At 41.8% G+C, this 26,431-nt stretch overlaps 2 protein-coding genes and 1 long non-coding RNA gene across 7 annotated transcripts in view; 1 reads left to right on the top strand and 2 right to left on the bottom strand.

The window, feature by feature from the left end:
• SLC66A3 (solute carrier family 66 member 3) lies at positions 1–10,309 on the bottom strand. 4 transcript variants are annotated; one of them, XM_075086813.1, is made up of 7 exons: positions 10,003–10,309; positions 7,552–7,634; positions 7,020–7,089; positions 6,355–6,412; positions 5,022–5,142; positions 3,780–3,821; positions 1–1,044 (listed from the first exon to the last, which is right to left on the bottom strand). In XM_075086813.1, exons 1-7 carry the CDS (start codon positions 10,143–10,145, stop codon positions 677–679), a joined length of 885 nt encoding a protein of 294 aa, XP_074942914.1. In that variant the 5' UTR covers positions 10,146–10,309; the 3' UTR covers positions 1–676. The 4 variants fall into 4 exon arrangements, with proteins under 4 accessions (XP_074942914.1, XP_074942915.1, XP_074942918.1 ...); XM_075086814.1 differs by having other exon boundaries at positions 1–1,768; positions 10,003–10,276; XM_075086817.1 differs by lacking the exon at positions 5,022–5,142 and having other exon boundaries at positions 10,003–10,276.
• Positions 9,987–26,431, top strand: part of LOC142054351 (uncharacterized) — a 17,263-nt gene continuing 818 nt past the window's right edge. Inside the window, exons 1-3 of the long non-coding RNA XR_012659496.1 lie at positions 9,987–10,107; positions 22,989–23,182; positions 25,571–26,222. This is a non-coding gene — a long non-coding RNA (uncharacterized LOC142054351). The remainder of the gene's footprint in view (positions 10,108–22,988; positions 23,183–25,570; positions 26,223–26,431) is intronic.
• The window catches only part of CIMIP5 (ciliary microtubule inner protein 5), a 12,537-nt gene continuing 5,733 nt past the window's right edge, over positions 19,628–26,431 (bottom strand). Inside the window, exons 2-4 of one of the 2 annotated variants that reach the window (XM_075086819.1) lie at positions 22,964–23,107; positions 20,581–20,620; positions 19,628–19,941 (exon numbers count right to left, since the gene is read on the bottom strand). In XM_075086819.1, coding sequence (XP_074942920.1) covers positions 19,750–19,941; positions 20,581–20,620; positions 22,964–23,107 — 376 coding nt within the window. In that variant the 3' untranslated portion in view covers positions 19,628–19,749. Of the gene's footprint in view, positions 19,942–20,580; positions 20,621–22,963; positions 23,343–26,431 lie in introns of those variants that run through there. The other variant, XM_075086818.1, reaches the window with a different exon arrangement.

Here is a 26,431-nt window from a genome sequence, read left to right on the forward strand (position 1 = left end):
TTGATTATGAAGAATAGCATTTATTAATACAACCTGGAGAATGTATTGCATGCCACCTGCCACTAGTGGGACCACCTCAGGTAGCTTACACAGCTTAGTGGAATCCGTACCAGGATGGTTAGTCACACTCTCAACCAACATAGAAGCATTTATACATTTTGTTGGAGCAGTAAAAAAATCCTCATCTTTGAACTTGCTCTCAATAATGAGATACATGAAATTGTATGCCTGCAGACATACCTCCACCCACCCCTTCCTCCTCTAAAAGCAGAGTTTGCAAAGCAGCCACATTTTCTGACAGTGAGGGTCATGGCCTGACTGCCGAGTGGGTGCTGACGGAAACATCTGCTTTTGCAGATCCCGCTCTTCCACAACAGTCCAATGATTTTGCAGGTTGCAAGGAAAACCTGCCGCAAATGCAGTCAGCGCAGTCTTCCCACAGCGTCCAAGGGTGCCAGGACCGTGGTGCCTTGGTTTTAACATGCCAGTCAATGACAGCACTGCAAGTGCTCTTTCAAAAAGGCGCACCTTGTCATTTCGGAAAACGTAATGAGGAACGGAGGCCAGCCGTCCGATCGCTGCTGTACCTTTTGGCTGCAAAGGCATTACTTCCCAAAGCAAAATCCCCTGCTAATAGTTCTCAAGAATATCCTTTTCTCTTTTTTCACTATACCTACTACAAATCACTTAGAATCTGCAAAGTAAAAGCCGAAGCCTTTACGTTCTTCGGCACCCTTAGCACAGACAGGCTGAGCGCTAACAAAGGACTGAGCAGCAGCATCAAAACCCGATGACCGTTGGAGAGGAGTCGGCTTTGATGCGTCGAGGTGCACGTGCAGATGGGCCGCTGTTGGGATGGATTGCATTTGGGGAGTCTGGGTGTCGCTTCAGGAACTTCTGCTTGAACATGGTTTTTAACAGTGTTGGTCAAAGTTTCATTAATTTCTACGTGTTCTAGTCTCTGCTGTTCCCAAAACCGTACGTGCAGTGAATGAGAGCTCAGGTTGAAAAAGAAGAATTCATAGTTGAGTTTTTGCTCTTGTCCTAATAAAAAGTGGATATATCAAAGAAAGTGACTGCGGATATCCTGTATCAGCTGTATAAATTGTACAATTTAGGTGTTGCATGTAAGCGCTACAATCCCGACGCGATTTGTGACTTAGTAAAACACATTTAGAACCTTGAGTTGGGCCGTGACTCAGATTTTCCTCATCCTGAAGTACAGAAAGTTAATGTCAAACTAATTGAGTTGCTTGCAAGACGACAACAAGCATTTGTTGTTTTTCAAACTCGCAGCAGATGCAGAAAATGAGTTGATATGTTGGTGCAAAATTGCTCTTGTATAACTGAAGAAAATTGCTTATATATACTGAAGTGATATGAGAATATATGAACACTGAAATACAAAATACCTTGTTCAGTTAGTGAAGAAATCCAGAGAAAATATGATATGACTGAAACTTGTCTTAAATGACCAATAAAAATACGCTGCTTAAATTAAGTGTCTTATCAAAAGCATTTCTAAGAGAAAATAAGTGTGACTGTATTAACTACGCTTAGGGATAAACACTGCGGGGGGGACGAGAGAGCGAGCACTATTTCAACGTTTGTTCTGTTGTTCAAGCTTAATTGTATCAGGGTTTTTTTGATCGTAACTGTTGTGTGCTGATGAGTGTCTTCTAATCAGTCTTTTTAGTTTTCCTGTAGTGCAGGATTGTGGCTGTGACCCAAACATTGAGAATGAGCATGGTTATGAAACGGATGAGAACTAAAAGGGAAAAAAAAATCTTGTAAGCATAAATCCAAAACAATCAGCTGCTGTCGTTTTCAGAAGCCACACTGTTTTGTAAACCTCCACCTGTACGTGGCCAGTGCAGCCGGCACAAACAGGCTGGCTCCCCTTCTGCAGCTATTTCCAGTCAATTAGTTTAAATTACCATGTTCAGGAACCCAGAAATTCTCAGAGGAAGAATGGCACCGAAGAGCATTTAGCACCTGCCAGTGATACCAGAACTTAATACACTGCAGTACCTCTAATGCCTTCACGACAAAACCAGGAGAATAGTACAAGTCTCAGTAGCCTTGTATGAATTTATATTTACACCTAACATTAAACTCGGAGCCACAGCTCACATGTCCTTTATAGTTGCATGTGTTGTTTATAATAAAGGGATTATTCTCTACTACCATCTGTTAAGTGGAGGTTTCAGGGAGGCTGGAAATATTTGTATCTGTCAGATTTTAATGAGAGGAAACCTGACAACTGAGAAAAAAAGCGCAGTTTTTCAGTATCTTGATTAACTTTCAGCATTTTTTTAAACCAAAATAAGCATAGTCTCTCTACCTGTGAGACCACGGTATGAAGTACAGGTGAATCTAATATCCATCTGGTAAATGGGACCGTCACAGAAACATACACAAAACTTTGTTTCAGAAATACGTGGTGTTTGACAGTTTCATACACGTGTGTGAAACCAAGAACACGCTGAAGTGGTCAGTGTTAGAAGTTAACTGGAAACATTTCCCAGTAGAGCAGCGCAGTATCAATGTTTGCTGCCATCTCTGCCGTGTTCCAAAGTCTATTGTGCTGTATTTTAAAAAGTAGCTTTAACCAGAGCCAGCTTTTTACTTCTATGGTGATTTCCTCCCTTCCTTCCTACCCTCAATATACCTCTCCCACTTTGAATCAGCCCAACTGTGTAGCTGTGGGTGAACTGGACTTGATAACTGACCTGGACTAAATTTCTGTGTGTGCATTATGCCAGTTCTTTGGTGATCCAGTTAATGGCACAGCCCCAAAATCCTTAGTCTGGCAAAGAGAGAGCAGCAAGGATGGGGGTGAAAATGCATGATTGAAAAAGGGACCCCTTTTTCCAGGGAAAGAGCCACTGGAATCGTTCCTAAAACTAGAGCCTTACTGCGCTGCACAGGACTGCTTAAAAAAAAAAAAAAAAAAGATAAATTCAAATTATGTTTCTGCTGAAATACCAGTTTTGAACTAGAGAGAGGATCTGGCAAATGAAGTACAATGCCACTTTGTTACTGTTCTTATATCTACCAAGCCTTGATTTTGAACCATTTATTGAAAAGATCTGCTGTACTCCTTAGCTCTTCCCGTTTTGTCAGAATGGTAGGAAGCTGCTAAATAAATTCGCTTTATAATGGAATCAGCTGCAAATCATATATTTTAAGCCATTTTTTTTGGGAGCTTCTTAACAGCCTACCATGTCATTTTCAGCTTGCCATAAACTTTCTGAATGTTGTGCCTAAAACTATTCACATACTAAGCTGAACTTTAAATAGTTTTCTAGAAGGATTTTTTAATGCACAACCCCACAATAAAAGGAAACACTTATCATTTGAAAAGCTGTCACTCAGTTATTACCAATTTATTCTCAATTATGACAGATTTATTGTTTTACTAAATTTATTATTATTTACTAAATTGATTTGTGTATTTGAAGATTTTTAATGCTTTATTCTGCTATTTTCATAATGAAGCTAATTTCATAGTGCTTTAGCCTTTTGAAAAAAATAATGGGTTTTGGACTGCTTGTCACCACATGATAAGCATAAGCAGGTTTTTTTGTTTTCTCCAGGTATCTGACTGATTTGTAATCCTGTGTGACTTTTTCAGCAGTCACTCCTTCCCTCACCACGCTAACCCCACAAGCTCATGGTTTGTTCTGCTGAGACCAGGTAACTGCTTTTACAAAAGAGCTAAAACCAACCTGGCGGCTGTTTTCTTGGAAAGGCGGGCAATTCTGGACGTTACTCACCTGCGAGATCATTCGTAGTCATTACGGTTGTAACTATTCTTGCTGTAAATGGAACGAATTCTGATTAGTGGGCTAGATACGACACATTTATACCTTCAAAAAAAGACAAAACATCCATTTTACAATGGAGGATAATCTTGCATGGAAATATACATTGTATAGGCATGCCCACTTGTAGTGCATCCACTCTTCGCTATTTTAGCTTCAGAGATCAAGCTCTGAAAGCTGAGTGACACTGTATTAAAGGTCTTTTTAATGAGAAAATCACTGATAGAATTAGAATTTTTATATCTGTCTATCTCACTAGACTGGATGTGGCCAGTTTACTGCTTCTTCTGTTCAGCCCCCTGCTTCAGCAGTTGATGCTGAGCTACACCCACAATCGAGCTAGCATGACTTCACTGTTGTGAATGTTCCCATGCATGCTTTTAGGCTTCTGCAAAGATGAGGAATTCAGCTGTCCTTCCCACAACAAACCTAAACATGAATTATTTCACATTTGCAGCAGACCAAAACCGTTTACAAAGCTTATTGCCATTGTTCAGCGAACATACCACAACTTCTAATTATTGACTTAAAAACATTTGTTTCACAGGGAAATAGATCCAGCATCATTATGGTTTATAGTAAGAATATTTTAAACAAGTTTTGTGAATATGACAAAGGCAATTCCGACAAATTGCTGTAGAAGAACTGTTCGTGCAGACCACTAGGTAATTAACACATGAACCGCACAAATCACTGTTCTTGGTACGTTCTTAAATTCTCCTCTGTTGAGAAGTGTATTCAGAGGTAGTCATAGAGTTAAAGGTATTTAGCATTCAGTGTCTTATTTATTTGTAGATGACTTTTCAGAATTAGTGTTGTCTGACTGTCTAATTACAAAAGTTAGAACCTTTTCACACTGGATCACTAGTAATTTTATTAAATCCTAGAACACTGAAATCTTTTCTTCATAAAGACACTCTTTCAGTTCTTTCAACTGTACCAGGTTCCTTTGGCCATATTTGCATGTTTCCTAAGTCGGACTGTCATTGCGACTGAGCTGGTGTCAATGATGAAACCTGATTTCCAGAGACCGCGTGGTACCTGAGCCTCAGAAGTCGGCACTAAGGGACATGACATTAGGCAAGGTTTTTACCTACTATGATTGAGTAAAGATCTGTTGAAAGGAGCGTTAGGAGGAGATATGGTTTAAAAAATGAAAACTCAGTGCTTGGCACGAAGTTGCCCATAGCTTACTTGCGCAGGTATACGCAGACATACTCCAGGTCAAGGCGCTCACTTGTCCGGAATCTTTTGTCTGCCAGAGACACCGCAGCTGAGCCAGTTTACTGGCCGCACTGATGAGCGTGCACAAATTCTGAAAAGCAGGTAGAAAAAGAGAAAGAACCTCTGCCTCTGCCATTGTATTATCCATGTGTTTAGCTTACAGCTGCTAGCATGTACCTTACTAAAAACCAGGACTAGCTTTTTTATTTAGAATTTTAAAAAAATACATACTTTTTCAGTATTTTGCAACCCAAGTGTTTCAGCGTCTTACTAAGGAACCATAAAGCAAAAAATTAAAGTTGTCAGAAGCAAGGGACTGATTTTTAGGGAAAGAATCTCAAAGAACACAATTGCTACTGCTGTTGGCAAATGCTTGATAGAGGCAAATACAGTAAGGAGAAAAGAAATAAAAAAGCCTCTCAACCTGCTACATAAAACTGTTTATGAAAGTTAGCTAGAATGAGACTGATCCAGTCTAAACAGCAAGGTTGATTCAGACCATCTGTTACCATTATGCCTGGCAAACAAAACCATAGAAGAATGAGAAAATTGACAAGAATGTGTGGAAAATGAGTCCAACTGGTGGGAAAAAGTAATGAAGGGAACAGACTATACACCCTGTCACTCTTTTAAGGGGGATTTTGCAAAGGCAGGGAGTAGAGGGGACCTCCACATGGGTCTCTGTGGCATGCCCAGATTTTCTTTGCAAGTAAGGAGTGGCGTTAGGCTTAGAAGCTTTTATCCCCATTTGTACCATCTTCTGCGTTAGCAACTCCACTTCATCCCAATTACATTTTAACTTTCTTCTGATAAAAAGGGCAAAGACCATCTTTAACCTATGTAGGACATTATCAGATGATATTTTTCTTGCAATATTCTAGGACTAAATGGAAGAAAGAGCTGGTGAAATATTTAACATTCCCTATTTCAAATGCTTTGACTATTCTTTTCCTCTCATGTTAAAGGTTTATTAATGGGGATTATGACATTAGGACTAAAGAGGCAAATATTTCTCAACATCTTAAAACTTTGCTAGTTTTAATTAAGGCACCACAATTAACAACTTCACCTCAGAACATTTTTTTTTCCCCATAGAGTCTCTAATGCCAGTGCTATGTTTTCCAGCTACTCCCAGAAGTGAAACAGCTGTATTTTAAAATGGGTCGTTCTGAAAGATAACATAAATGATTAACTCTTCCAAGGACAAATATAAGGAGAGATTTCACTGATCAAGACATCCAGGAAAAAAAAAAGTCATTTCATATGTGGACCTCATTTCAAATAATCATGCAGCAGCACTTACCATGGCCAGGTCTATTATCCACTTCCGCAGTGTTAGCATGTACCAGGCCCCCCAGAATCTTATCTTATGTTAAGTTTCATAGCACTGAAAATTATAAGACACCAAAGCTCTCAAAACTAGATTTTTTTAAACATCAGGAAATAATCTTATTGAAACTTTACAACAGGCTATACAATCTAGATAAAATATATTAAGCACTTATTGAGACACTAAGTGTTCCTATTTTTCACACTGTCTTTGGCTGAACAGCACCTGGAGTTTCCCCAGACCTGCTCCAAAGCACAAGACTTGAGATTTATGCCCAAGTCCTACTTTTAAAAAAACCACCGCACTGTTGTGTTCATCATAGCAAGTAAAATCTGCATGGGTGGGAATCAAAGAAAAAAGATTAGTCGTTTCCACCCTGCATCTCTAGCAAAGACGTAAATTAAGAATTGGTCTTACTCCTTACCAGCTGTGGACCTTCTAAAGCATATAATTCTACATATAAAGCTCACTTCTCATAGAGATTTTACTGTGATCCAAGAAATACACCTATGAATGTGGAATGCATGCTGAGTGGCTGAAAATTATTTGCAACAGCAGCACAAATGATGACACAGCTGCTATGCAAACAACTACCAAACAAGCTACATAAACCAAAACTCCCAGATTTCAAAGGATACGTGACTGCATAGAACAAAGCTCGTTTCATGTTTCCACTGAAACGCAGAATAAACAAAAGGAGAATGACATCTGAAATAAATAAAAGATTGCCTGTCAGAGAAGGGAGAGAAAGGGCCTAAATGCATTTCCAGACAGAAGGAAGTAGCTCCACTGGGCACCACGTCTATGGAAAATGGTTTCTCACAGGTTTGCCTCTCAAATTTGATTGATGTCCAAAACACTGCAAGCTCCAAAATGAAACTTTTCTCAGAATCTGGAGCATTTATAAAGTCTCTCTCCCGCATGGAGTCACTGGAGAAAGGATGAGCTTACACTGCAACTCCACTCTGTATGTATTCATTCATGACCATTTACTTTCATAAAATGTACAGGAATTCAATTGTATTTGAGATGTTCATTCCCTCCTCCCCCCGACCCCAGCTAGAACTGGTCAATGGGATACATGTCATCTCAGTGGAGTACTGTATGTACAAGTCTTGGAACGCTGAATGAGCCCTGTTTTATTTCCACAACACGGCTTAAAAGAATTACCTTGTGCAATGATGATGGGATATTCCAGGTATGTCTGCAGAGGGTACCCATAATAAATCTGGTACCTCAGAAACACAAGGAAGCTGAACAGGAAGACATAAAACAGCGTGACTGCATGTAGGGACAGGACAGCTCCTTCACGTTTTGTTTTTTTACTGTTTTGGCTGTGCCAAAAGGCTCCAGACAGGTGTAGCCTGTGCTGCCAAACTGATCACACAAATAGGAGGTGCAAGCCTGAGGATTCTGCATTCTGGTTTCATTACCCTCAAATAGAGCAAGATGTAGAGAGCTGCCCACACTTCTTGTCAAGGTCTTCGTGTCTCAGTGTGAAAGGGATTACTTTATTAATTACAACTGATGAGAAAGAAAGGCTTCCAGACCTAGAAGCTACCTTCTCTTTGCAACTGCCTTGGCACCTCTGGGATAACTCAAATTTCTTTTTCAGTGTTGGAAGTTCAATCTGTACATTAAGCAAGTTTTACAGGCATAGAGAACATCCTCCGAGCTGCCTAGACTACAGTTTTAGAGGATTGCCCAGTGCAGCTGTACTGCTCAGACTCAGATCCTGTTCTTAAGTGCACCAAACAATGGCAATTGTCCTTCCTGGTACTCCGCGATATAGTATCTAAAAGGAATTTAACTTTTATCACGTTTTCTTTACTTTCTTCAACTTTCATGCAAGTCCGTGAGGTTAGACAGAAACTTCAAGGCTGCAGATAAAACAGAAATGTCTCTTAGCGCATAGTTTTATGTAAGGGCAAATGGATGGTTTCCAGCATAGAAAGATGGCGTAAGGAACTGCCTGCCTTGTAAGAAACTGGATTTTACAGTATTCAGAATTTAAATATCTGAACTTCCTAGAAGTCTTATTTCTTGTAGGGTCAAATTACATTCCTTGCCATCAGCACCATGCTTGTGTGTCACTCTGCCAGGTCTCTGCATTCTGACTCTGCAGAACCATCCCAGTTTGTACCAGAAGCCCCAAACCTCTCTGCAACTGGACCCAAAGTCTCAATAAACATTTCAAAAAAGCACGGTTGCAACTCTTCAAGAATAGTTTTGCCCAGAGCAGGTGCAAAACCCGCAGCTGCCTGGGTACCGTGGTTATCACACAGGCGCTGAGGAGACATTTATGGCTTCTCCATGATCATCTGGAACATTGCATATAAAGCCTTTTCAGTGCACACCAACACACATGAATGATTTTAAAATGCTACCACCACTTTTTGGCTGGGGCTGTGGGGTAAGTTATCTCTCCTGGGACTAAATTTTAGGTCACGTACTCTTGAGGTGTATTAAGGGTAAACAGTGACAAACAGGATTCAGTGCCATGGAGGAACGTGGGCAGCGAACGGCCACAGCGGAGACTGAGGGGGTTCTGCACAGCTGCGCGCAGAAAGGTGTCTGTATGCCTAAGCCTGCGCAGTGCCAGACCCGGGTCAACAGCTGTGCCCCTAATGGAAGACGAGGCCCAGGCGCACTCAGACATGATGTACCGGTTTTATGAGGTGATTTTTCTGTGTAAAAAGCCCCCTTTTTAGCTTGGTGTGGAGAGCTAGCAGCCATTCAGCTGGATGTTCTGGCCATCTCCATCCCTCGGTTTGGCAAATACAAGGCTCTTCAAGGTATCTTCTCTGACATGCTTGTACCCACACATACAGGTACGCTACACAGCTCCTGTGTTTATTTTCCATTCTATACAATCCTCTTTAAGGAAGATTTAATAAGCCCAGCCCGTATAACCTTATTACAGACTGACAAATCTTTGGTGTTTGACAAGGTTTGTAATTTTCTTAAAGAATGATCATGTTTTATTTATTTAGGTGAGAAAAGCCTGTCTAACTGGTATAATTACCTGCACAACAGGGCACATGGACCATTTAATAACCTAAATACGTGGCCTAAACCCAAGAGTAGGTGTTGTCTCCAGCTACATGGGTGGCCCGGGTTGGTTTTGGGCAAGTAAAAAAAGCCAAGTTTCCCTTAAAACAACAGTGTGGAAACAGTTTAAAATAGGGAGTTTCTGCTCCAGAGCGCCTGTACGCCCAACGAAGGCAGGACGCGGCACCTGCACATGCCGGCATACGAAGAGCCAGCAGGCTCAGCGGAAGACAACCATGTTATAAAAAGGGGTGGTTTAAAAACCAAAGAGAGCAAGGACTGCTCGCCGCCCCCTTCAAACACCCGCTCAACACATCCTCATGCGTGTCCAGAGCTGTGAAGGAAGGAACTGCTGCAGCAAACCGGCCCTCACGGCACTGGCCCTCCCCGCCCACCGCGGAGGGAATCCCGCTGAGGGTAGCGCGCCAGAAGGAAGCGCCGCTGAGGGAAGCCCCGCTGAGGCGAGGCGCTACCGCCGCACCCCAACGGCTCCTCCCGCCGCCCCCGCCCCCCCGCCCCCGTCGGGGGGGGCATGTTGTCCCCGTGTGCGTGTCCCCGCCGCCGCCTTACCCGGCTAGCTCCAGCAGCAGGCTGCCCACGCTGACCCCCCGCGCCGACCTGGCCGCCAGCACCGCCGCCAGTTGTGGCAGTTTGATCACGGCGCACACCGCCCAGGTGCTCCAGTGGGCCAGGTCCAGCAGAGCCGGCGCCATCCCGCTGCCCTGCGCACCCGCGGCAGCCCGGAACGGGGAACCCGCGGTGCAGTGGGGCGCGGCGTGGCGTGGCGTGGCGTGGCGTGGGGCGGGGAGCCCGGCCCGGCGCGGCCCTGCTGGCGCCGGGGTAGCCGTGACGGAGCGCTCGTGGCGCCCGGCCTGCCCGCGGCGTGGGGCGCGGCGGCCGCCCGGCCCGCGGGGAGCGGAGAGCCGGGCCCGGCAGCGGGCCTCCCTCGCTCCGCGCTAGGCCCGAGGGCGCTGCCGGGCGGTTTGGCAGCCGCGGGGCGGCCGGCGCGGCTCCCTCGGGAGGGGGAGAACTTCCTGTGGGCCGGCTGCGGGCCCGGGGCCCGTGAGCCCCCGGTCTCCGGGCTGGTGGGTCGCGGAACGCCGCGGTGACCGGGCCGGGGGGCGCCGCCTTTCCCGGGTGGTCTCGGCGCCGCGGGCTGAGGCCTATCCGCAGCTACCGCCCCTCGGTGCCAGGCCGAGAAACAGGCTCCGGGTCGAGAGCGCCGGTCCTGAAATTACTTTCTTGCCTTAAACAAACTCCACAGAACAGCAATCATCGGGTGCTGTGTTGGTGCGAAAGGTTAGCCATGGGCTGTGTTCCCGTAGAGCAGCGGGGGTCGCCTCTCGGCTGGGAGCTGTAGGCTGGATTTCTGTTTTCATCCCAAAGCGGGAGTTTCCAGCGCTACAGCTCCTGTGGCGTTCGGGTCACGGTGTCTGGATCACGGTGGTGGTAATTCCTGCAGTAGGCATGGCATAGTTTTGGCAGCGTCAGTTTTTGTTGCATAGAAAGAAAGTTTGGCAAAATTAAAAGTCCCTGAATGCTGGAATTGTCAGATTATCAAAGATGGAGCAACTTCCTGGAACATACACCTACCCACCATACGCAGTTATACACAAAAATAGTAAAGCACAGTTTTTAAAGCTTTTGTGCTTATCAGCTTGTCAGAACTAAATAAGAGCAATTATCCAAGGAATAAACATTTGTACTGATCACACACATACGAATCTTGGCTCTTTCGTGCCTGCATATGGCCTGGACTACTCACAGTGTCAAATTCATACCATTAATTCAGATTTTTACCTACAGTAAAATTGCTTTAATATGAGGGGTTATTCACAGGCATAAAATGTCTTCCTTTTCATTTTAATGAAAGGTGTATTTCTGTATGACTAGGAGTTCTTAGCATGGTTTAGTTTCAGCTCTTTTGCATTTCTCACAAATTATTTTCTGTTGTTTTGATAACATCATTTGACAAACAGGTTTATTGCATTCATTCCACATACCTTTAGTGGTATTTTAGAACGTTACTAATGCTTAATTTGTAAATCATGTTGTCCTCTGTGTAATTCAGTCGTAAGAAGAAGCAGGTACATAGGAGTACATAAAATCTCAAAACTGATTGAAATAAGTAGTCTCCCCAAATACAGCATTTTAATTTGAAACCTGTGTTTCTGTTAATATAATTGAAATTAATCAAGCTTTTCAAAGACAATAAACACTAAAAGAAGAAATGAAAAATTGAAGTTACCTTAATAAGTGTTTCAAGATTTTCTTGATAAAATGAGGTCTCAGCCTTGTGGGAGTATTATGTACTTGAAAAAGAGTTGAGTAACCCATCACACAGGATGAAGTTATCTCATTTAAAATTAAGTCTGAAGTGTAAATGTGTCTGTCATTTCAGATAATCTGAGAATAATAGACAATTATTTAAGGTAGAAGTTGTGTATCTGCATTACTGTGTAGTTGCTGATCCAACCAAATGCTGTAAAAATATCGATAATATGCACTGCCTGGTATCCTACTAGAGTAATCAAGAAGCTGAACTGACTTCAAACTATTAATCAGGTCCATGAGTATATTTTTATTCAACTATTTTTATATTTAAGAGAGACATTAAATGTTTCCCTTTAGTCAGTGTTTCAGCTTTTTAAAAAATACATCCTGCTTTGCACTGCAAGCAGACAGTTAAGCAAAATGATCTACTGTCCTTCCCCTGTCCTGTCTATGTAACAATACTGTTCTACATCTGTTTACTGGCCACTTTTACTTATGTAGCAACTTAGGGAAAGAACAGACGTCACAGTGCTGGACAGCCCTGTTCAAGGTTATGACAGAAAAAAAAATCTAGGAAGAGTGTAAGAAATTATTCCTACTCTGTTTAAATTATTAAGTTTTATATAAAATTTCATACTCTTTTACTTGGTAAGTTGGAGAACCACTTTAAGTTACAGTTCACTGAATAAATTCACTATATTCAAGTCTACACTGCAGATTGCCTGTTTTGCAGCAGATGGGCAGTAGTTTAACACTGCTGCACCTCAAATAGGAACGCAAATGTTGATTCCTATCAAAAAAACTAGAGAAGGAAAATAATCTTTCTGTAATAACCAAAGACAAAAGGCTAAACAAGATTTTGTTTTTTCCCAGTAGTGATGTTGGTTTATCGTAGCTGAGTTTTTAAGGAAAATAATGGCTTGAATTTTGTGGTTTTGAAAGGAATGCAGAGAGTGCTCTCTTGCTTGTTATTTCCACAGCCTACCATACTAGCGGGGAATAATTCATTTTACAGATAATTGGTGTTTGAAGCTCCAGGTTAAAATAAAGGAAGTTCAACAACTGGAGAACCTGTGGTGATGGAGACAACCCCCAAGAGACATGTGGAGGAAGGCTGGGTGGGCAGAGTTGGCCTGGGACAGCAGGCTGCGGGAGGCTTGCTCGCTTGCCCTGAGAAGGGGGTGTGGCACTGTGTGAATACACACAGCCCGGGAAAGAAACCCAAGGAATTAGACGTATCAGCACAGCTACAGAGCTGTGACCTCTTTGGGATCACAGGGACAGGGTGGCATAGCTCATGACGAGTGCTGTGATGGAAGGATACAAGCTCTTTTGGAAAAGCGGACAGGGAACTGAGTAGAAGTTGTGTTCTACACCAACAATCATCTCTTTGCCTGGATCCTATTTGGTTGTATTTGCTGAACATTTTTGTAGTGCCCAGGAACTGGAGTTTTACTGTTGACTGGAGTAGTAAGACTGATGGAGGGTTATCACAAAAGCTCACCATGAGGAAGGAGGTTGTCTCTGGGCCGAGAGACGACTCGCTGGCAGAATGACAGTGTTTCAACTCTGATTTGAAGAACCTTCTCTTACTAAAGAAGTACAGTGGGTCCCTATGTACTGCATGTTTGAGGTTATGTTGTACAAGTGTGCGTGACAGGAGTATAAAAGAAACATTGGAGATTGCGTGTAGTTCAGTGGTTTTGCGTGCAGTATGTTATATATATTTGTGGCAAACTGAAAACATGGCTGTATTTATATAAGGTTTACTTGGTGTTAGGCTAAATAGAAGCGTCACAAATTGAATGAAAGTACTGTAAGCAAAAAAAAAACCAAATCCCGTTGACTCAGTGTTTGCTCTGTGAAATCGTTTATTCGGTTAACTGAAGGCCTAAAGGCCATTCTGGGTAATGGCATGTTATCTAATTAATACAATTAGAAAAAGTAGTGCCTTTCAGCCTGGAATAGCAAAACTGCCCCCTCCACATACACACTTAAAAACCTAACCTAAAACTAACAAAGCCAAAAAACTGGGAGGAAGAAAAGAGAGGGAAAATCTATTAACTAGTTTGTATTGGGACTCCTTAAGTTGATTTCCATATTAAATTTGGAATTGTCCCTTTTATGCGGAAAATCTGCATTGAGCTTGTAGCCCAGAGAGGGGATTGAGCTGTAGTATTTGGATCTGGAACTGGTGGTGGTCTAGATCCCTGCTTACATCTGAACTGCTTGAACAAGAGACTTCAGTAGTTGAGAGTGTGAGTACATTATGGCAGCCCTTGCTGAGGTCCTGGGGTGTGATGCCTCCCGCATTCTTGCTAGAGGTTTATGATTCTCCCAGAGCGTGCAAATGGATCTGCCAGCGCTCAGGAGCGGCTACAGTATAGTCGTGCTTGTTCCAGCAAAGAAGATAGTCAGCTCTGAAACACCACCATGCACTGGTTTTGCCCTGTGGCTTTCTTGTTTTTCAGTGAAAAGTAATTGAGTAGCCCTATGGTAATACGTTGCTAGCAATGTGTCAGCATTCTGTTAAGTTTTGTTATAGAAGAGTTTATGGAAACATTGTGGTTTCACTCCATTGGGCTTTTAAGAGAGATAAGCATATAACTGCTAATAAGCATTGTGATAGTTGTGGATGGTTTTATGCTGCATTGTTGATTTGGTTTGTTTCTCTTTTGCAGCCATACCCGTAGTTGAAATAAGAATTACATTTGTTAATTCACAGATTATATAAAATGTATCCAGTGATGATAGTTGGTCATTAGTAACTGGGGAAAATAGACACAGAGTTTGAAGTGATCAGGTCAAAGTCATAGAGTGAAAAAAACCTCATCATTTTTATAGCTATTGTGCCTTTACATTTGCAGATTACTTCTTACTGCAATTTATTGATCAGTATATGCCAACTGAGACTTTCCTCTTGGCATTCCCCAGGTTAAGAGACAGTTAAGAGGCATTTGTGGCGGTTTTGCTCCATCAGCCTAGCATAAAGGTCTTGTGCTGAGGTGAGGCTGTAACCCCAGATACTTGGAAATTGCATTTCTAAGCACTGGTGGGTTTGTGGGTACATACAGCTTCTGAGAGGAGCTTTGAGAAGGTTACGAGCTGAAGTCAGTCCATGGCATCTGTGCCCTGTGACAGAAGAGGGCTGTGGGCAGGGCTGTCATTGACAGGACTGTGCAAGTACCTTCTTAGCCTTTGGCAGAACTTCTGAGTTTCTTGGAGAAGCATCTGTGTTTCAAGGAATTAATCCAAGCAAACATGAAGTTTTCTGAAGAGGGAAAAGCATACCTGACATGGGTTCAAAGCAGTGAATAGAGTTTGTAAGAGAGACATCCTACTTCAGGAAAGGTTTACTGGTTTCTGTCTGGGCAGGAATTAGGAAAAGCAGCTTGAGGCCCTAACTAATTATCGTGGATATTGAAAACCAACAAACCAAAAAATACCCTCTTCATAAAACTATTGTCTGCTTTAAGATGAACTTCAGCTCAGAAATTTTGTCTATAGAGTGTTCTTTATGGAAGGCAAACAATGTGAATGTGTATGTGCATAATACATACAAACATGATGACTGGTAGTATTGTCCATCTGAGGTGCCTACACAAGTCTCCTCTCCCTTCCTATTCTAGGAATCGTACTGTTTATGCAGTAATTTTCACAGTGTGATGAGACCTTCTTTGTAGGAAAACCCGTTTAGTTATTTTGTTTACTTTAGAATAATTTAAAGGTCGAGAAACAGTTTTAAATACAGTTTTTAAGAAACACAATTGGATTTACAGTCATCACCAAGCTTATAAAACAAAGCTTTATAGTTAAGATGCCACCTGGGAACTATATACAAAGACTATGCTAAAAGTATGAGAAATACAGATTTATATGAACTTACATATGTTTTCTTAAAAAAAGTATTATACTTTTCTATTGCAATCAGAACTCACAATGAGAACACACAAAATTTGGAGGAACTGGAAGCATCTGTGCACAAAGTTTCAAATAATATTATCAATACTCAAAAGTCCACCAGAGAAAACAGTGTATCTAACTGAAGAATGAAATTAATATAGCTACCCACTTGTGCTCTTTAACTGAAAGAAAAAAAAAAAGTTGTCTAAACATGCATAATCTCTTGTTTGAGATCTGGAACCAAAAGGGAAAAAAGCTTATAAAACTGAAACACAAGTGTTACATCATAAGAACTCTTTACAAGAAGCTTGCAACACAGTTTAGTATCTACACACTCTCTTTAATAAATGGAATTTCCATTTATTATTTACAGACTTCAATGCTGTTCTCAACTCATCCATGTCTTTCTAAAAGACTCTGCTTATGTAAATAAGGATTAGTTGGCAAAGTTAATTATGGTAAAGGAAAAATGAATGTTAAACTTGGGATGAAAATGGTGTCTAGAGAATATCTGTTTGCTGCTTTGTACTCGCAGAGGTACCATGACAAGATGCTAAGGCAGTTTTGATTAAGGCCTTGGGTATTCCCAAAAGGTCTTTTCTGGAGGTTGCTGTACATGGTAGAGAGATGCAAACTAACTTCAGAAACATTAAACTGGCTACCAGGGGAGGGCTAACTGCAGTGGCACAAAATCATCTGCATTTCCAAGGAAGGTGTAATAATGGAACAAAACAAGGTGCCCAGCTCTACACAGTGTTCCCTTATCACATGGGTTGTCAGATCTGTTCCACACAGGAAGCTTGTTTTCTAAACAGTTCCTTTGCCCTTAGAGATAGCCGTTAAGGTGTCACGTGCTTAAGAGTTGCTATTCATTTCAACAGGAAATAGGAATGAACTGGAGTTTTGGGGGTGAACAGAACTACTACTGTCCAGTTGTTGCCTACTAGTATTTCAGAGGCGTTTCAGTGGGCTTAATCAGGAAGTCAAGGTATTAACTTAATTTCACATCAGAAGAGGTAGTGCAGTTGCTGTGATCTTGCAAGAAGACACAGAGCTACGTTTTCCAAGGCTGCACACTTCGATCATTAAGCCGTAAACCCTTGCATGTTTTGGCTCCACTTCAGGTATACCTACAGGCTTTCCTGTTGTGATCTTTTGGACTCAAGTGACCTGTGCAAAGTACAGCTGAGAAGGAGTGCAGGGGTGTACAAGGCTCTTACTGTGCTGTGTGCATGTAATCACTGCAAGTACCCACTGCAGGAACCTCCTGGCATCTCAACAGGTGCTTCATCTGATTAAGGATGTATTCAGGACTACACTTCATTAGTAAGGTTTCCAGAAATCATTGAAAGAAAATCAGTTATCGCCATTCATACACATGACCTAATGACACAAATGTGCTCTCTGAGATGGGTTCTTATGTGGCTGTGAGGAGGGCACTAGTCAATCACACTTAGATACATGTGGTTAAAAGAGGCATGTCTAGACTTTGTGCAAAGCATTTTATATATGAGTAGTTAGAAGAATTAGAAATATATTTTCTATCAAAAAATAGGTGATTAATCTATTTTAGAGGTGCAGTCTATTTAAACCTGGTGTAATCGAAATAGGATCTTTTTTAAATTCTTTTTGAATGTGTTTGAAAAGTCATGTTTGCAGAGTGTGTTCTGATCCCAACAACTGTGGTGTAGACCAGAGAATTGGTGAAAAGCTCTTCAGGTTATCATTCAATTTATGCACTGAAAGGCAAACCCTATTAAGTATGTCATTCTTGATGGATGTGTGTGTTTAACCTTCAAAGGTGGAGATCCCTCAGGGAATCTACTGCAGTGCTGTATTAGCCTTACAACTAGCTTCCCCAAAAAATTAACATGATTCTTCCTTGCTATATTTTAAGCCTGTTATTGTTGCTGTTGTCTGCCACTCATGTGAAGTACAGATGTTTGTTTTTCTCATTCCAGAGCTATACAGGTATCTAAAACCTGCTGTCCTCTTCCCAGACTGCTTTTTCTTCTTCAGATTAAACTTTAACAGTCTTTTTAATCTTTTGTCATAAGCCATACCTTCCCATACTCCAGTTATTGCTTCTTTATCCTGCTTAGTGGCCCACATCTTCAAGGTAAGATGTGGAAGGTCATGTCCAAAACTGGGAGAGGTGCTTCAGCTGAAACAATGCCAGTGCTAAGTGAAGTGGAAGGATTAAATTGTTCACTGCTTAGGCCATCCTGCTTCCTGTACTCTCTGGTTTGCGGGAACTCTCTGGGAGAGGGATTCTCTGGATTCCCACACAGCAGAATCAAGAATCTGGAATTATTTAACGTCACTTGAAATTAACAACGAATTGTGAGACACTGCCTTGCTATAACTTAGTGTCGTTTTCAGTGGATTACTTGGTGTGGAGTGAGTGCCATCTGGAGGTTAGGAAACATGGAGCTCTGTGTGCTTTCATGCCGAAAAAGAAAATGCCCATGCTTTTTATAAATGAAATGTTCTTACACGAATAGGAGGTTGAGCCTGACAGGTACTGGACATCTGCCACTCAGTATAGAGTCTGTGACCCATAGGAGGAGTAAGCTTGCTCATTATGACCCCAGCTGCTCATTATGTCTCAGACTAAGGCATGCAAGTGTAATGACTTTTCAGTATTACACAATCACCAATTAATACATAGCCTCTGAGTGGCCTGTGCAGTCTTTGGAAGAAGCTATGGACAGCACAGGAATAAGGAAAGGCTTGATCTGCTCTCTCCTCTCCCTCTTTCAGATGTTTGAAGACAAACCAGTTCCTGGTGCAGTTTTCTGCTCACAGGAGAGAGTAGAAAGCATTTTAGCTGAACAAGATGATGTCTTTTTTAAAGAGTAGGTTGCTATTTGGTGTGTCATAACACAGTTGTCCATCAAAATTCAAGTGTGCACAGAAAGAAATCAGTCCTCCTCACCTAAGCAGATTGCATGGTGTGGTCTTCCTTCTTTAGGTAGCTTAGCTTTATCTTGAAAGCTGTAATCCTGCAGTTCTCACTGTGTTGAGGAAGCTGGGAGGAGAACTGCTTGGTGCCATGACTTCAGTAAGTGAGATTTGGCTCTTCTTTCTACAGTGGTTTTGGGTTTGTTTGTTTTTTGTTTTTGTTGTTTTTTTGTTGTTGTTGGTTGTTGTTGGTTTGTGTGGGGTTTTTTTTTGTTTTGTTTTTTTTTTCCCCAGAGACCACTTGGATGTTGACAGTGATCACACTGTTCCACACCATCTCTTGTGATTTTGAACTGCCTTTGGCTGCTGAAGTTTTTGTAATGAAGATGTATTAGTGAAGAGGCTTTAGGTATTGAGTCAATTTGGCTTGATGATGGTTTCCCTGGGCAACCACAGATTTTAGGAACCATGAACCTGTTAAATTCAAGGTTGATGATCCTAGAAGTGTAAGACAGGGTGCTGAGCCAACACGCCTTCAGAGCAAACTGTGAAATCCTGCTTCCTTGTCAATGAGTTTCCATCAGCTAAACCAGGGGAAAAGAGTAAGAGAAGGGAATTTGAGAGCAGCAGATCTAAAGAAATAAAAATTAAAACTGGTGTGAAAAAAATGTGGTCTCCCTCCCTCAGCAGGGAGGGGTGAAAAAGCACAGAACACATTTCACGTGCCTTAAAGTTTATTCTTTAGATCAAGCTTAAACACACAGATAACAGAGGCTGATGAATCCTTGCCTAACTACATGAAATGCAAGAAGTTGTTGCATTTTATTGCACTGATTTTTGGAATTGAAAGTATGCTGTTTATGTTGGGACTCATCTGAGCAGGTGTCCATTAATTGTTTATTTTCAGGAGATAAAAATTCGGGAAGAAATTGCCTTTTGGCTGTAACCTTGTTCTTTCTGATGTTAGTGGCAACCTTACTGTAGACTTCCATGGGAAGATGGATGAGATCTGTAGTGCTAACTCGCTGTATATCGCCCAGTCACCCCAAATATGAAGAGGATTGTCTCCTATGATATTGTTGGACAGCATCCATCTTTCCTCTTGAAAGAAAATCCATGCTAGACAGTAGTATTGGTCTCTCTGAGAAAAAGGTTGAGGAATTTTTTACATGCTCTGCAGTCTGTTGGCTAGAACGATTCAACTTGCTTTGTTACTGTTATATTTTTACTGAAGCGCTAGGAAAACTGGAGCTCACCCTCAAGTTTTCTCTTTCGTGCTCCGCTGCTGAAGAAGTAGTCCATGTTTACCAGAGCCCTGCCAAGTTCAGTATTTATTCGACTGCCAATAGTCTGGTTGGTCGAGTTGGGAACTTTGCTTGAGAACCCAGACAAATAGTTTGGCAGTGGCTTCTGCTCCTTTTTCTTACCCTGGATGAAACAAAGACCATTAATAAGTTTTCAGAATGGCATCCATTGCTTGTTACAAAAATACAAGTTAGTGAGATTATTTATAATATCAGCACTTTTGCTTTTGAAATTCGCGTTTGAATGTATTTTTAAATGTCATACTGAATGTATATGAAAGTGTTGAAGAAATAAAGTAAAATGATTGGGTTTTTTTTCCTGCCATCGTGCCTGGCAATAGGGTAACACAGGGAAATGAGTAATTTTCAAATATGTTGTATGAAATGTCAGCTGGGACAGAAGTTAGCCTGCTGTAGAATGGTTGTGGTGTGGGAAGTTTCAATTTTAGTAAGTGGCTTGGATTGTAGCATGATGACATTATCTTACGAATTTTCTCCTAGGAACTTGCTTTTCTAGCACTTGTCGTTCTACGGAGTTGTTAATATTGAAACAGATTGAGCATGCTCACGCACTCTATTTCTTTGTGGTGTAGGTAGCAGATGAAAGGCACTTCAGTTCTCTTTTATTTTTCCTAAAGATTATAGTCTTAAAGCATTTTCTTATTATGCCTAAGTATGCTTCAATTTGAAATATTAGCTTAGCTCCAACTGGCGTAAACTAGGAGGGCCCTGGATTGCAGTTGGATGTTTGTTCATAACTTACCATTTGTTCGTAGTCCTTTAGGAAACTCCAGTTCTGGTACCTTGGAATAGAAATAAAAAATGCAGTGTAAAATTTTCTGTCTTTAAATACAATAATTAATGTTGGTTGTGTTTGAATGCCTGTTTAACTGCTAGATTTGATACTTACAGCCCACCTCTTACACCTGCAAACTCTGTACTGAAACCTGTCTTTTCTGTGGTGAAGCCCAGGGTTTTCTTTATTCCCATATAAAGTCTATACTACATGAGGAGTGGGGATTTTTTTGCTAAAGGAAGACGAGGATAGTATGTCGACCGTGTATTCCTTGTGCAAATGCAGGTAAATTAGCTAAGTCCTGAGTCACTCTAGCAAAGTTTTGTCCCATGCCTGGAGCAAGACACAACTTCTTATCTTTTAAATGACCGATACTCTGCTGGCAGAAGTCCCTGGTAGGAATTCCCAGAGCTATATTTGCTGCAGGCAAACACCCACAGGAGTTTTTTTGTGCAGATAAGCAGCCACGTTAGGAGCAAACTGAGTCAATAAGACCTGAGTTTTGGTCTTCAGCTCTGTTCTGTATCTTGTGTGGGACTATAGGACAAGTCCTCTGATTTTCTGTCCTTTGCTTTCCCTGGCCTGAAATGGAGAAAACCAACATTCACCTGCTATTGTAAAAGTACTGTGAGGTCAATAGAGGAAACAGTTATCTACAGCTGCATTTGCAGCAGGGCCCAAGGGACACCTGGGTTGACTCTCTGAGATGGATACCCGTGCCTATGCAGTGCTGTATCTAAGCTCATCGATTTAGTGCTGAAGCTGTACATTCTTCTGGGCTGAGCCTGCCTGTACAGCACAGCCACGTATCACGTGGAGCTAGGAGCATTGGCTTGCTGTGCTGCACTCCCCTGTCCAGGGCAGAAATGCCCTACGTGCAAATAAGAGCTAATATGCTTATTGTGTTTCTCACTGTATGTCTTGGTATACCAGCACAGCACAGAGGTCCTAAAATTTGTTATCTTCCTATGCCAGCCACTATTTGAACATACCAGATCTGGGTGTTACTGCATGGTGCTAATTACTGAGAAATGCTTGGGTCTCAGATGTTTACCTATGTCCACTTCAAATTAGACCAACAACACATAGCAGCCTTTCCCCATCATTGCTTTTGGGATGGGGATGTGGAGCTGAAGGACAGTTCAGTGCAGGCACATGTAGTCTGATGAATCCAGCTTTAGGCATCTGTCCTTCACATGCCTGTCCTACTCTTACCCTTTTACACGAGTTTCTGTCTTCGTAGCTGGGACTGGAGAGCAGGACATGCATCAGCTGTATGATGTGTTATCTTACTTACCCGTGAAGGTGAGTTTGCACCGATATCCATGACTGAATCCCAGGGGGCAGGCACAGACGGAGAGTCCCTCCTGCTGCCTTAGCTAGGGAATGGGTATGGAACGTGCTGGGCCTGTTTGGGAAGAGTCTAAGTGCACAACTGGGAGAGAGTAACATTGCCACCATGGCCTTGGCTTTGCATGAGTCACAGCCCTGGTGTCAGCCTTTCCCTCAGGTGAAAGGAGCCAGACACGAGTGCAAATGCATCTCTGGGGAAATCAGAGCTGTGACTTGTACCTTCTCCAGAAGGCTGAGGAGGATGGAGGTTTTCAGATGGTTTCTTCTCCCATTCTAAAAAATCCTAAAATTTATGTTCTTTTCCTCCCTTTCCTTTAGCTTGGCTAGTGTGCAGTGGGAACTGGATCTGATTTTACTTTTACGCAGGATATTCTGCTAGTAGACATGCTCATGCTGTGTGCTGAAGTATGACCATAAACACTTACTCAAGACATGTGGCAGAGACAGAGAGGATCTTAATTTTGGGTTCCTTCAGGTCACTGGTGTATACACAGTCAAAGCTTAGGTTGTATGTGTGCAGCTCAGTCTGCTGAAACACGGTAACAATGGGGCATGTTCAGCAGATTTACAGATTGGGAATGCAAAATCATATTTTGGCAGAACACACTGTTCAGCTTCCATTTCAGCCATTTACAAGAATATGAGAAGAGGTGATAGTATCAGTGTGTCTGCAATAAATTATAAAGGTTGGCACATTTATATCTTCATTGTGGAAATTTCTAAAAAGCTAAAAGATACTTAACGTGTAATTCTTTGCATCTCTTCTCTTAAAGCTTAAGCCCAGCATGCCAGGAGATATTAGCATAGATTTCATCCAGTGAAGGAAAACAGAGATAATACAATCTTAGAAAGAAAGGTGTTAGGGTCTGATCCAAAGCCCCCACAGAAGATTTCCTTTGATAGTGTAGGCTTTGGGTCAAGCCCTAAGGCTGTCAGGGAGCATGAGTACCATTGTCAAGATGAGTAGAAGAAGCATGAACTGGAACAAGTGACTTACCAGATCTTTCTTCCTCTCTGCTCAGCCCCCGCAGATTCTCTCCAGATCTTATCCTGTTGAACCTGGTCCTGCTGCAGTGCTGCCTGCTTGTCTGCCCAGGCCCGAGCAGCCGGTTGTGCAATGACAGGTCTTCTGGATTGGGTGCTGCTGAGAGACACAGATGGAGCTGAGGCTGGTTGCCGCAGAGGTGTGGTTGCTGGTTGCCAAGACCTAACCAAGGTATTTCTCCTGAATCCAGAACCCTTTCCCAGCTTGTCCATTTTGAGACTCACTGTATCCCCAGTACTGTTGGATATATTGTGACTGTTAGGAAAGTTAAACCTGCGATCGTTTGCACTTTCAAAGCTCCTTCTCTCCTAATGTTTTCTTTTAGCTGCCGATTTGGAGTGCTTTCAGAAAATGAACATGCACAGCAGCACTGACAGGCAGTGCTTGGCACTGTTTTACTTCCCTCTTATTTAATGCTTATTTCCTACTGCTTTATGTTCCTTCATTGCTTGAATGCTGGAGGAGTTTTCATGGTAACAGGAATTTTATAAGAAATGACTGTTACTGAAAGCCATTGGTTCTCCAGCTGTAACCAGCAAACTCCTGAGGCGATTACTGCTTGCAGTTGAGGCCACCCTCTATACAGAATCCTCAGAACAATAAAGTCTGGTTTAGTCACAAAGGGTGCTGTGGAGATTGCTGCTGAGTATGTCAGGAGGACTTTTGTTGTGGTTATGTATTGCTGAAAATCTCCTGAAAGCTGCTGGTTTCCATGGTGTGTTTACTGTCTCCATTGGAAACAAGTTTGACTTTCACCAGAAAGGGAGCAGAGACCCAGTGGGAGAGCTGCTGGAGCCTTGAACTCTATTTGGGTCAGAGCTTGTCAGTTTAAAATAAGGTATTTCAATGAATCTGTGCCTTGAAAGCTCCTTATTTTCTGATTTTAATAAAAGAGGAGTCAGAGATCGTCAGAAGTCCTTTTAAGTACTTAGAGATTTTTGCCAAAGATATTAAACAACTATGAGAAGTAGTTTTTAAGTAACTTTAAAGGATTATTAGTATACAATGTGAGAATTTTCAAAACATTGTCCAAAATGTCAGTGTTTATCTTTACAGTCAGCCTGTTGGGCTTTTGTGGAGTGAAGTCACCTCTTCAAGTATTTGTGACCTTACAGGTTCACGTGTTATTTTAATTCCAATCCTTCCTTCAAGTCAATTTCTGCAAATTAAACATAATAATAAACTAAAAATGGTTATTGAGCTGAGTACATAGCTTCCAGATGATTACTTGTAGCCACTGAATAAACTGGATGGAAAGATTGCAAGCAGATGTTTAAAGTCTATGCTATTGAGTGGTATCTGCAAAGATGCAGGAGTTGTAACTGGTTTTGATGCAGGGCTACAAAGTGCCTCTCAGAACATCTTACTGGAAGTGAACTCATAGCTTAAAGGCAGATCTGTTGGTCTGAGACGACCCCACAACCTCAGAAAAGAAGGAAGTCTTAATTGTTTAGGACTTCTTTAGGCTTTAAACAAAAACAAACTCTGAGTCTACATGCATGTTTTGGACACTTCATAGTGTTCAGTCCATTTCTCTGGAAATAATAGATGGGAATGGATCATGGCTGTTTAAATAAGTTGGGTTTTTAAACATACAATAATACAACTTTAAAATGTAGCTGCTTCCAAAAACAGATCACTAAGAGCTGATATTTTGAAAATTATCCCATTTTCTATTGGGACCAGAAGTCATTAAGGGAGTGGTTATGCACCGTTAAAGCACATCAACGTGAGTGCAGATGACATTTCTGGGTGTTACTCTAGATTACTTACTGCTAGTAGCCCGTTTAGGCCTTTTACTGAATTAACAGCTCAGCATAACTGCTGCAGATACTGAACTGTTTCCCCTCATATTACCATCTGCCAGTTTAGCATTTTATTTGTTCATTATAAGAACTTGGGGCATTTAAGCAGGGAGGTCACTTGAATTGGTATGACTGATTTACTGCATCCTTCCTTTCATCCTGTAGTAGAAGAGATGGATATTTATTGTGGCTTCATGCTATATGTATCTCTGTAAATTTATTATGGCATCTTTATTTTTTCTGGCTGGGAATGTGAAACTTGAAAAAAGTTATGAGCGTCACTGTAGGAGATGGTGCCTTTGCTTAGGAGTTTATTTTGGGATTAGTTTATTTGACAAGCAGTGTCGGTGCCCGTCATTCTGAGGAAGAACTTGACTGAGATTAGGCTTTTGTTGCTGCCAGACAAGTGATGATAGGCACTACAAATTCATCTGTGAAAAATATGTGCGTTTTTTGCCCCTGTCAAAGGAAGAAAGTCTAGAGAGGCTTTTTTATGGAGGAAAAAGTTCAGGTGTTTAGATAAACCCTTTTTATTTGACCACAAGAGGGTATTGCAGTATCAGTTATGCAAGACTTGAGCTAATGTTTGACTTCATACACACTGCCTTCTTTTTAAAATACACATTTCTGGAACTTGATTACTTAAATTTAGCAGTTGTTAAGATAATCAGGTTTTGTATGTCAGTGTTTGATGTCCTGGTACAGAGGCAATTTCTGAGCTGGTTTTTCTAAAAATTGTTTTGTTTTTTTATAGTAACAAGCTTCTTGAAGCCTGAGAAGTTCTCATTCATTGCACTGGACGACGGGGACTTCAGAGGCTTATTCCAGAACACTGAAAAACTTAATGGAAATTGCTTGGTTAAATGTGAGAAACGTTAGAGACGGGAAATAATAACAGGAGATTAATGTGTTGCTGCTTTGGTTGGAAGTGCATGTTGGTCCAGGATGGGCGTTGTCAAAGTCAGTGAGACTGATCTGATTTTCCCATGTGGTCCTGCTTACAGGAATAAGGTCTGAAATCCTTTTTAGCCCATTTGTGTTTCCCAGATTTCTCCTTTATATCCAGGTCTTCTACAGTATACATCCAGTGTTGGTTTGCACTTTACAACACAGTACTGTGTTGGGATACTTTCCTACAAAAGTTATGTCTCCTAAACCTTAAGGACAGTGTTGCCAAATGTTCATGCCATGTTTTGTACAGCTCAGACTGTGGAAGAGGGAGCTATAAGGGTTTCTGGACTCTCCCACTCCTAGATCTGCTGCTGAATTTAGGAGAAGATGCATGGTATGCCTGCCTGTGTCTCAACAAGCTCACCTGTAAAAGAAGAAAGATCACAGCTATTTCACATTGTGAAGAGCAAATTTCTGAGAGGTGTGACAGTGATTCAATCAACAGCAATTTTCATGTAAGAAAGTTTGTGTTTGTGAGAGGTTGTAGAGATTTGAGAAACATACACATTTAAAAACACAAGTGCACTGTATAAGTCACATGTGAATAAGAGGCAGGAGCAAGATCATCAGCTGGAGGAGAGGGCAGCTCTCCAGAGACCAGAGCAGATCACCACTTGGAAGATATCTGCCATTTCATGAATGGGACAGAGATCCTCATGTAAAT

Source organism: Phalacrocorax aristotelis, chromosome 3 (genome assembly GCF_949628215.1).
Source record: "Phalacrocorax aristotelis chromosome 3, bGulAri2.1, whole genome shotgun sequence".
In the NCBI taxonomy this organism is placed as follows: Eukaryota; Metazoa; Chordata; class Aves; order Suliformes; family Phalacrocoracidae; genus Phalacrocorax; species Phalacrocorax aristotelis.

What these genes read in the sequence shown, in the direction of transcription:
- SLC66A3 (XM_075086813.1), bottom strand. Translation starts at nt 10,145, where the DNA reads ATGGCGCCGGCTCTGCTGGACCTGGCCCACTGGAGCACCTGGGCGGTG. An exon ending in CTGCTGCTGGAGCTAGCCGG is followed by an intron (nt 7,635 to 10,002) that starts GTAAGGCGGCGG and finishes CTTCCTGTTCAG; the next exon opens with CTTCCTTGTGTTTCTGAGGT. An exon ending in GCTTTGTTCTATGCAGTCAC is followed by an intron (nt 6,413 to 7,019) that starts GTATCCTTTGAA and finishes ACATAAGATAAG; the next exon opens with ATTCTGGGGGGCCTGGTACA.